The sequence below is a fragment of the Chaetura pelagica genome, unplaced genomic scaffold (genome assembly GCF_000747805.2).
Source record: "Chaetura pelagica isolate M959 unplaced genomic scaffold, ChaPel_1.0 scaffold537, whole genome shotgun sequence".
NCBI lineage: Eukaryota > Metazoa > Chordata > Aves > Apodiformes > Apodidae > Chaetura > Chaetura pelagica.
Window position 1 is genome coordinate 81900 of NW_009953802.1, and position 11323 is coordinate 93222.

Here is an 11323-nt window from a genome sequence, read left to right on the forward strand (position 1 = left end):
GCAGCAGGGAAGGTTGGATTTTGGCTCTCATAGGCCCCGGAACTATGCAGTATCTGCATTAATACTTCTATTAAAAATACATTACAATTTATTTTTTTTTTAAGAAAAAGAGAAACCATTCCCAGTATACATCTGAAGTTCCAAACTCTTTGAGCATATGTCATATCGAAGAGGTATTCATCCAGAAAATGTTTTATTTTCTTTATTCCATTTAGAAGACGTAATATAGGGAACTGTAATAATTACATTCAATGTCTTATAAAAAGAAATATTTACATGCTTAGATGGAGAATGGTAATGTTGAGGATCTTCTTTAGCACATGGACACTTCAGCAGTGCTGCTTTCTAGGAGAAACTGGCCAGAGGTGCTTTTTAGGTTGTGGTTTCTACCATTAACTGAAGTAGAAATGCTTGTAGGTAGACCTGTGTGCAGTTGTTTTCCCTAGGGTAACCAAGATAAGTAATGGCTGTTGCTGTAAACATTTTAGAACAGGAGAACAATTTTAAATCAGCCATTCTTATCCCAGAAATCTTATTTGCCTTTTTTCTCTATGCAAGTGCCAGTACTGCTCCCCTATTTTTCGGGGAAGCACTGCTCCGCACGTTCTTCCTCTGCCCTGCCAGAAGTGGGGTCTGCAGTATGCAACCCACTCTAGAAATGCCTTTACTGTGACTAATTCAACTTCAGTAGAGCCACTGCTGAGCACAGTTCAGTGCTTAACTGCACCTTGTTTTGGTAATCTAACAACAAACATAATCAGGTATGCAGAGTATGTGGGGATTTTTTGTGGTTTTAAAATAAATTATATTGTCTCACATTTATGATCTCTGCACAGGGGATATATACTAGCCAGGCTTCCCATCATAGGTGTGAAATATTCTGCTGTGAGCTTTAAAGATTTATTTTTTTCCCTTTTTTTCTTGGTTAAGCTTGATGCAGGTTTATAATACTAAAATTCCCCGTGTAACTGACTTGATGGTGCAGTCACCATCAAGCAATAATTTTTTTATATGTCTGAGAAATTAGAAGATAAAATGGAAATCTGAGGTAAAAGAACTTATTTGAGAAATAGGTGCAAACTTATTTTGAAATTTATCCCACTGCACAAATTTAAGAGAAATTTGGCTTTTTGTCAGGAAGAGTGATTTTTTGTTGTTGTTTGGTTTATATTTCATATTTTGTAAGTTTAACTGCTAAATACAAAATCTTAATACTGGTAGTACAATATATCTGAATAAATAAGGGTTTTTTTCTGAGTTGCAAAAAATTGAAGTTTTAAGTCACTGTTGTCTCCCTGTATCTCCAAAGTGTGCATCCTTGACAAGACAATGTCTAGGCCTAAGATTTCCCATGATAAAACCTTTAACAGCAAAACATTCCCAGGATCTGTTATGTGTCTACTAATAATCAGAGTTCTGTTTATTTTATTCTAGGGCAAGAAATATGACAAGAATGTAATTGTCAGGTTTTCTTTAATGCTGTCTACTTCGACATACATTTTGGGAGCAGGGTACTGGGTGGCATAGGAATTTGAAAGAGACTGTAGTGAGTTGCAAATCACTTATTTTCAACAAATATCAATTCAAAGACATAAAAAGATTTTAATATTTCTGATTGTGTTCTGTAGTAAGTACTGTTTAGTTTGGGAGTCTTTCCTTTATCTTTACAAATGTTTCATAATGAAAATGCTTTTATTTATCATGTACTAATGGAAAAGTACTGATGCTGTTTCACCACGACAAAAACAACTGAAGGCAAATGGTGAGTCTTTTAAACCTCTAGCTCAGCCTAGCTGTGAGAAGAATATTGAAGTATGGCTGGTTAGGAATGTCTTGTCTTATGCTTAGACCTCAGACTCATTTCCAGACTGTTGATTGTTCTTCCTTTGGTGTTTATGGAAGCACTTTGATTTTAAATGAAATCTGAATTCATTTTCTTGGGATTTGGTTAACAGGGATATGCACTCTGTTTTCAGAAATGGTTCTTTCTGTTGAACTAATTTATAAAAAATAAGTCAATGTAATGAATGTGTTGTAAGTGGAAACTAATCAAGGAAAACAAGCTTTATAATGCATTCCATCTTTCTGACAGGTTGTGAAGATGAGAAAAGATGTGAAGAAGGCCAGAGTCCTGACTATTCGCAGACTTACCAGACACATTGGGAAATTAAAGTTGAAAAAGTCAGTTTTAAATATGAATGTTCTTGTTTGTGTGTTTTATCAATGGGGAGGTATCACAATTGTTTTCCCAAGAACAGACAAAGGGAGAAATCATGTATTACAGTTCAAAGTTAAGGCACTATGATGCAAAAGTGCCATTTCTCTTATTTTTCTGTCACTTTAGATAGACTAAAATGCTAACTCAAAAGCAGTTCTATAAAGTAGAATTGGGACATTTTCTAAAGGATGTTAGTGTATTGGAAGCTAATCCAAATCAATTACAGAACCTTTTACAGCACATTTAATGGTGATAGACTTACCTTTTATGTTAGTCTGCTGCTGAATGTAAGTCGTTCAACATTTCTGCATTCACTGCAATTGTCTGCAAGATTCTATTGCAAAAAATATTGTTTGGTTTGCATAGATATACAGATTGTACTTGATTTTTAATAATTAGTATTAATCTTTAGATAAACAGTCTACACAGTATTTTGTAAATTGTATTTTTAAAGATAAATGATCCAGAGTAACTTACAATGTGTCTTACCGGGGGCATCTGTTACTATATTCAAAGTATAAATTGAGCATACCCTTCTACCACAATGTTAGCAAATTGTGCAAAATAAGAAGCAAGCCCAATGGTGTACATACAAATATTACGAAACTTAAAATGTAATTATATTTGAGATATCAGTGTCTCCTATGTAGTGTTGACAGGAGTTGTAGTTACCATTTTCTAATAAAGTACTATTTGTCATTCTTATTATTCTGGTGAATTCTTAGGTTTTTTTCCTGTGTGGAAGAGTGAAAGCATTAGATTATGTTCAGCTCTTTGCTAAAAACTGCAATAGAATGTGTTTATGCTCACTCTAGTGATATTTTTTTTTTATTTTGCTATGTAGTATTAACACAGGGGTAAATAAAGTTAAAAAAAATCAGTTGTTTTATTTTTTAAATAACGACAAATTTCATTTGCAGGGGTTCAGAAGAGCTGAAATTAAAGAACCAAAAACGAGTTGAGAGATTAATAGAAGAAATCCATGCCATGAAGGTAATACCATGTTTAGATATTGAAAAAAATATTAGAAGAAATTAATTGAATTAACAACAGAAAACCTTTGTCTATTTCCTGGGACTGCATTACTAAAACTGAAAGAAAATATTTCTAGAATCAACTTGGTCATTACTGAAACACAGCTGGAATACGTTGTGTATTTGCATATTTCCATATTTGTTTGCTGCGTCTGTCAAGAGGTTAGACAATTTGACAATTTGCCAGACTGAACATGAATTTGTTTAGAAATGTGTAGTGCTTAAGTTTTTACTGTAACAGTTAAAGCACAAAAATTAGCAAGAAAGTACTCATGCCTTAAGAATATGGAAGGCGTTATGTGTTCCTGACAGTATCCTCTTTGTCAGTTCTCTTAGCTTTAAGCATGATGCTACTTGTATTTTACTTTCAGCTTCAAAGTATCTTGAAATTTTAGCTTAGACGGACTGCTAACACTTGAGCCAGACCATTTTTATCTTCATCCTGACTGTCAATTAATACAGTTTCTGTATCTTAAGACATATGACATATCAGAAAATGCATCAGGAATTGTACAGCTTCATAATGTTTTGCGCTAATCATATCTCAGTTTTAACTGATACTGCTTTAAATTGTGTGTTTTGAAATGAGGTACAAATTCCAGTCTTAAAGCTTGTGTGCAGGAGATTTGCATAGACCAAGGAAACTGTTTTCACATAAAATTACAGGTTTGTTGGGTTTTTTATTTGATGGCTGTAGTTATTACATCACCCCTAGCCCCTCCCCCCACTTTTATTTCTTTTAAACTTTCTCGTTTTTCTTTCCTGATTGTTGCACAGATCTTGGGCTTCAGAAAAGCTGGTAGCTGGAAAGGCTTCACTGACCCATTTAGATATGCTTTGTGTCAGATACATCAGGTGGAATCATAGGAGGTTTAAGCAAGGTACAAGATACAAACAGGAGTCCTCACAGATTGGTGAGGATCATCACAGATGGGAAGAAAATGGAGAGCACTGTATCAAAGGGTAAAGTGCTGGTTAAGCAACATAATAGTCATATTGAGGCATTCTGCTTTTCTGGCATGCTGTCAGAACTTTATCTTGTGATTGCTCTTAATTTTTTTAACTACACATTGTTTGTTGAAGCATGATGGGGATTCTGAAAGCAGCTCTCAATTTGTAAGAGTATGTATCAGCTGTGGTGTGGCACTTAACTCATAAATGCATGTTTTATGAGGCTTCTGTAAGTGTTTCAATACAAGATTTGTTCTGCACACATCTCCTGGAAGTGTTCACTTGGTCCACTATTGTGCTCTTCCTTCCAGGATCAGCTCATGCAGACATCTTCAAGGCTGCTTAAACTCAGGACTGTTTGGCCAAGTATATTCAAGCAGTTGCTTTACTTAGTATTAATGAGCGCAGGACTTGTGTTAACTTTAAGAGCAATTGTCAGGGGAGGGTAGAGTTGTAATCTGGAGAGCGGAAGGAAAGCACTCTACTTTGAAATAGTTTATATACAGGGAGGAGCTTTCTAAGTGAGCAGCTGAGAAAGAGGAAAAGCTCTCCTACTTCTCAGGGAAATAGCTAGTAAATACACTCAGTTATCTGAAATTGTGCTCAAAGTGGTCTTTATTGTTAAAAAAATGCACCCTTATATTAATAATATAGGAAAAGGTTGGTTTTCTTGTGCTTTTTTGGTCTTTAAAAATGAACAAATAGACACTTAATAGCTTTACATTTTCTTAGACTAGCTTTAGTGTTTCTTAGACAAAAGAAAAACTCCTGTTACTTAAGGAATCACAGCCTAAGAGGCAGTAGTTGTTTACATATTCTTTACCACTGTTGATTTCTACACTAAGAGATCTTTTTGGATTTGTGGTAGAAATACTCTTATTCAGCATGGAAGAGCAACAAGACAGCTTTCTCAGAAATAATTGGTATTATTTGAGACAGTGGAAGTTTTTACATTCCTGAAACGTCACTCCCAGCAACTTTTGGTGTTAAGTTATTGATCATAGGATTCATAAAGAACTGTTGCATAACCTGAATGGTTATTTTATAATTTACGGGAAGAAATGGCCAGAATAGAAATGGCTAATAAGGTAAACTGGTAGGTGGGCTACAGAATTGGATCTTGGAGCAGGCTGGTATTGTCCAGACTGTTCTAGCAATTTTAGTGTGTGGATTCCAGCTACTTGTCAGAGGTGATGCATATCCATCCAAAACCAATTGACTGTGTGCAGAATATAGGAACTGGTTATTTTCCATGTAACATCCAGAAATAGTACATAAACTTCTACATAAGTGTTTTATGTACTAGAAAGTGTCTGCTTTCTCTCCTGCTGATTGTTTAGGCTTGATTATAGCAAACTGCAAAGATAAGTTCAAAATTATTACACCAGCCAAAGTGGCTTGGAGCCAGAAAATGGATGTTACAGCAGAGTTGACAGCTTGTGTATTTTCAAATAAAACAATTTCTTGAGATGGCTACTTACAAGATGTAGAACTGCTTTATTGGTTGGGAAAAGACATGGAGAGTTGCTTTAGACTTAAGAAAATACATCTTTGAAAGAAAAGTAAAATAATAGTACAGATTTTTTTCTGAGATTTTCCCAGTTGTCAAAGACAGCACACCTCTTTCTAAAGGTGTGTTTTTCTTCTATTAGTAAGAACATACTTAGACCATGTTTCCTCCACCACATATCCAGAAAAAACCTTCTGGGGACTGCTGGCATGAACAGGGTCTTTAGTGAAGAACTTCATGTATCCTGTTCACCTCAGAAGGTGAGAGAGAAACATTTCATTTCACAGGGAAATCTTGTTTCAAGATCAGGGAAGAGAAAATGAAACTCTGACCTTGGCACAATTGTCTGCTTTGCTAAAGTGTTTACTGTGATGGCTTAAGTTTCTCTTAACTTGGGAAAAAGTCTGAGGGATTGATATCTCAATAAGGGAGAATTCCTTGCCTTCTTAAGAATTACATTTCCGCATTCAGCTGCCTGTAAACCAACTAACCTTTTTTACTTGTTCCTTTACCTGAGGAGGTTTGCTCAGCATAGTGTTTCAATATGGTTGCTGCCACTTCAGGAGACAACTGATACCTTACATCCAGACCATAACAAAACAAAAAAACCTAGACAAAATCAATTACTTGATGGTACATCTGCTGTTAAGAGGCTGGCTGTTTGCAGCTCAGGAGGAATGTAAGAGCACCTGGCCTCAATGAGACAAATGAGAACTTTCACCTACAATATCTTCTCTTTCTGGTGTAGATCTTTACTAATTACAGCCTGATATTATATTAAGGAAAAAATGTTTGCTATTATTTTCTTACTTTTGACTTATCACTAGTTCTTGGGTGTGCATTTTTCCTGTCTTCAGGTAGACTAAACAGACACTATGTACATCATTTCACTGTAAATATACTATTTAGTAGGAGTAGGTCATAGTTGGATGCTCACGTATCAGGTTAAATTGTGTTTGTGTCTAATTTTTTTGTATCGTATGCATACTCACACATGCATAGTTCTGCATATATTGAAAACCGTAGAAGAGTTTTTGCTGGGCTGTGTTAGGCTTTTTGTTATTTGATAATGAAAATAGCATGGTTGTATTGTTGTTTGAATGAAATTAATTTTTAATTGCATATGTCTTCATTGTTAGAACTGGATATTAAAAGCAATTTAATTGGCAAATAAAATTAATGATGTCTCAAGCACAAGAATCAGAAGTAAACATTGCGGGAAATGAGAGAAGTTAGAAATTCCAGCTACGTGGATGCAGGAACTGGGTTAATTGTTTGCAGGAGTTCTCAAAGCTATTGGAGTAGCGAACTACTTTCTGAGTTCTTCAGATTTTGTTTTGCCAAAACCATATAGCATATTTATTTAACAAATCATGAATGCTAGGAAAAAAGAACAGCACAATTCTGTATAGTCCTTCTATTATGGTATTACTTTTTAAAATTATAAAATAGTGTATACTTGAAGGAATTTTTTTAGTGATGGGCAGGCTTGATGAATCTCTCAAAATTGATTGATTGGCGATTGTAGAATACCCCTTGCCCTATTTAGGAAGCTAAGATATTTCAAAATGCGTTTTTATACACAAATAACTGATGTCTAATGTAGTGATTTCTTAGCAATGCATAACATATCTTGAATTGTTTTAATTTGGTAGCCAAAATCAGGTCTTCATACAACTTTATGTAGTTGTTCTACTATGTATTTAGGAGTAGTTCTTACATTTCATTTACAGAAGAATCATAAAAACATTCAGGTTGGAAAAGACCCTTGGGATCACCGAGTCCAACCATCATCCCTACTCTACGAAGTTCTCCCCTAAACCAGATCCACCAACACCACATCCAAACAACGCTTAAACACATCCAGGGATGTGACTCAACCACCTCCCTGGGCAGCCTATTCCAGTGTCTTAACCACTCTTTCTGTGACCTTTTTTTTCCTAATGTGCAGTCTAAACCTACCCTTTTGCAGCTTGAAGTCATTCCCTCTTGTTCTGTCACTAATTACCTGTGAGAAGATAAAACTAAACATTCAAACGTTCTTCGTAAGATTCTCTAGGCCCTTCACCAGCTTTGCTGCCCTCCTCTCTACTCATCCAGCCCCTCGATATCTCTTGAATTGAGGAGCCCAAAACTGGACATAATACTCCAGGTGTGGCCTCACCAGTGCTGAGTACAGGGGGACAATCACCTCTCTGCTTCTGCTGGTCACACTATTTCTAAGACAAGCCAGGATGCCATTGGCTTTCTTGGCCACCTGGGCACACTGCTGGCTCATATTCAGCCGCTTGTCAATCAGAACCCCCAGGTCCTTTTCTGCCAGACACTTCCAACCACACTTCCCCAAGCCTGGAGCATTGCCTGGGGTTGTTGTGGCCCAAGTGCAGGACTCGGTACTTGGCCTTGTTGAAGCCCAGACCATTAACATTATTAGCCCAACTATCCAATCTATCCAAATCTCTCTGTAGAGCCTCCCTATCCTCATACAGATCAACACTCCTGCCTAGCTTGTTGTTCTGCAAACTAACTGATGATACACTCTATGTCCTTATCAAGATCATCAATAAAGATGTTAAACAGAAACGGTCCCAACACTGAGCCCTGAGGAGCACCACTTGTACTGGCCCCAGCTGGATTTGACTCCATTGACCACCACTCTTTGGGCCTGACTGTCCAGCCAGTGCTTGATCCAACAGATTGTATGCTCATCCTTGTTCTGCAAACTAACTGATGATACACTCTATGTCCTTATCAAGATCATCAATAAAGATGTTAAACAGAAACGGTCCCAACACTGAGCCCTGAGGAGCACCACTTGTACTGGCCCCAGCTGGATTTGACTCCATTGACCACCACTCTTTGGGCCTGACTGTCCAGCCAGTGCTTGATCCAACAGATTGTATGCTCATCCAGTCCATGAGCAGCCAGGTTTTATACAAGAGTTTGAAGGGGAATTGTGTCAAATGCTTTTTGGAGGTCCAGATAGACAATATCCACAGCCTTTCCCTCATCCAATAGTCAGGTCCTCAGGTCATAGAAGGAGATCAGGTTCCTCAGGCAGGATGTGCCTTTCATAAACTCATGCTGACTGGGCCTGATCCCCTGGTTGACCTCTGTATGGCATCTAATGACACTCTAAAACATGCTCTATGACCTTCCCTGGTACCGAGGTCAGACGAACAGGTTTATAGTTTCCCGAATCCTCCTTTATGCCTTTCTTATAGATGGGTGTTACATTTGCTACCTTCCAGTCCATTGGGACCTCCCCAGTTAGCCAGGACTTCAGGTAAATCATGGAAAGTGGCTTGACAGTCACATCTGCCAACTCTTTCATCACCCTTGGATGTAGCCCATCTGGTCCCACAGACTTGTGTGTGTCTAAGTGGTGTAGAAGGTCTCTGACAACTTCCTCTTTAATTGTGATGACCTCGTTCTGCATCCCTTCCCTGTCTCCTAGCTCATGTGGCTGTATGTCCATGGACCAGCTAGTTCCACTGCTGAACACTGAGGCAAAGTATGTGTTGAGCACCTCAGCTCTTTCCTCATCCTTTGTTACTAGGTTTCCCTCTCTGTCCAATAAAGGACAGAGATTTTCCCTAGTCCTCCTTTTGTTGTTAATGAACTTATAGAAACCTTCGGTTTATGGAAGGTGTTGTTACAGCAATATCGTGTTGAGAGGATGCCCATTGATGAGATAAGGAAGAAAGTCTGTTTGCAGTGCTTGCAGGGAAAATGCCTTCCAGTTGTTGGGAATAAGCAGCAGTTGGTTACAGCCATTGGTACATGCCTTGGAAGATACTTTCTCAGTCCTAAAAGTTAACGCTTCAGAAACAGTTAAGTCAATACAAAAGTTTTGGTTTAATACACTTAAACCACAATATTTGTTGCAGAATAATGAGTTTAGTACAGGATTTACAGGAAAATGTACTGCTTTACTTTAGATTGTTTTCTCTCAACTTTATATTTTAGCAAGATATGAACAGATATTATGTTAAATATGAACTCCAGTATTGCTGTCAAGCTTTTGGAAGTTACATCCTTTTGTAAAGGTAGCGTGTTTGTCTTGTACTCTGGCCTTGAAGGGAAAATAATCCAGTTTCATGAAAACATTAGTGATATGGGTGAGAAAGCACTTTTGCTGAGGACTGAGTAACTAATGATTTTAGAATAGATCAGACTAGGAAGCTCGGTAGATCTCAAAGGTTTTTGAAAGACTAATGCGAGGCTCTTAAAATCTTGAAAAAAATCAGCTTAGGAAGGGTAATTGGTGCTTCTCTGTAAAAAACAGAGGCACGGTTGATTCAGCTTTCACAATGGTACAGGCCAGATGCTACTTCAGGGAAGGAAAGAGAGGTAGGCCTTGAAGTCATTTAGCCCTTCTTCAGCTTAGCGCTGCAGATCCTTTCTTTGACAACTGTCTGACTTGTTATCCACGTGTGATACATTTCCCTGCTGTATCGCTGGAAATTTGATGCTTTGAGTGGTGGATTGTGCATTATGCACACACGCTTGTGCAGGAAGTCACGTACTTGCAGGAAACACTCATTTTCTTCGCTTATGTTCTCAACAGCACATTCTATTTTGTGAATGGCATTATGTGGTTCTTCTAGGTAATGTATGCCCTAGTGAGGCAGATAATTTTTTTATACAAACTCTGAATATTCATTTGATGGGTATTGCAGATGCTGTCAGGGCTGAGGTAGAAAGCTTTTGCAGTAGGAAACACAAAGTGAAGAGCACCTAGCGTAACACCAAAGACAGCATGCATAAACTGTGTTTTCCTGACCAAAAACACTAAAGGGAGGTCCACTAAAGGTGGAAGCAGAACCAATTAGCTGGGAGGAATGTAGAGACACTGCCTGAATGCACACAGTGCTAGGTGGATTTCCAGCTAATGTGAAATGCAAAGGTCTGCAGGAATAGCTTCTGTAAGTAAATTGCAAGCAAAGGTGAAGCTAAAGGAAAATAAGGGTGCACTGCTCTGGGGGAGGCTGTGAAAGAGGGTAAGGTATTTAGTGTGTTTTTTTCATTTTGGTTCAAGGGGTTCTACCCCTTGGCTTCTCAACTTGCAGAGCCTACAATCGGAGATTCTACCCACAGGAGAAAAGGATGCTGTGCAGGAGTGCATGAATTGGTTGGACATTTACAAGACCAAGTATGCTGTACGTGAGGTGCAGCGAGCTGTCTGATACCATGCTGAGGCTGCTTTGATCTTTTTCAAAAGGTCACATAAATTGAAAAATGTTGCTGATGTTTGGAAAAAGGCAAACTTCATGCTTAACTTCAAGAAGGAGGATCTAAGCAAACAAAGGCTGGTCAGTGTCAATCTCTGAGAAGGTTATGGAGCAATTGGAACATGGAAGCCAATTCTGGGAGCAGAGAGGACAGGAAGATGACTGAGAACAGCCAGAAAGAATTTACCAGGGGGGACTTGTGCCTGACTGACCTAATAACCTTCTGTGATGAGACAGCTGTGTCTGGACAAGAGGGAAGCAGCAGATGTTGTGTACCTTGACTCCAGCAAAGCACATGACACAATTTGCTGTTGACTCCTTATAGCCAAACTAGAACCGGGAAGACAAGGAACGGAGTATGTGAGTGAGCAGCAGG

At 38.1% G+C, this 11323-nt stretch overlaps 1 protein-coding gene across 1 annotated transcript in view; it reads left to right on the top strand.

Moving 5' to 3' along the window:
- Positions 1–11323, top strand: part of SRFBP1 (serum response factor binding protein 1) — a 72983-nt gene that overhangs the window by 24630 nt on the left and 37030 nt on the right. The window contains exons 2-3 of the mRNA XM_010001207.1: positions 2093–2181; positions 3139–3211. Of these exons, the coding sequence (XP_009999509.1) occupies positions 2093–2181; positions 3139–3211 (162 nt within the window). The remainder of the gene's footprint in view (positions 1–2092; positions 2182–3138; positions 3212–11323) is intronic.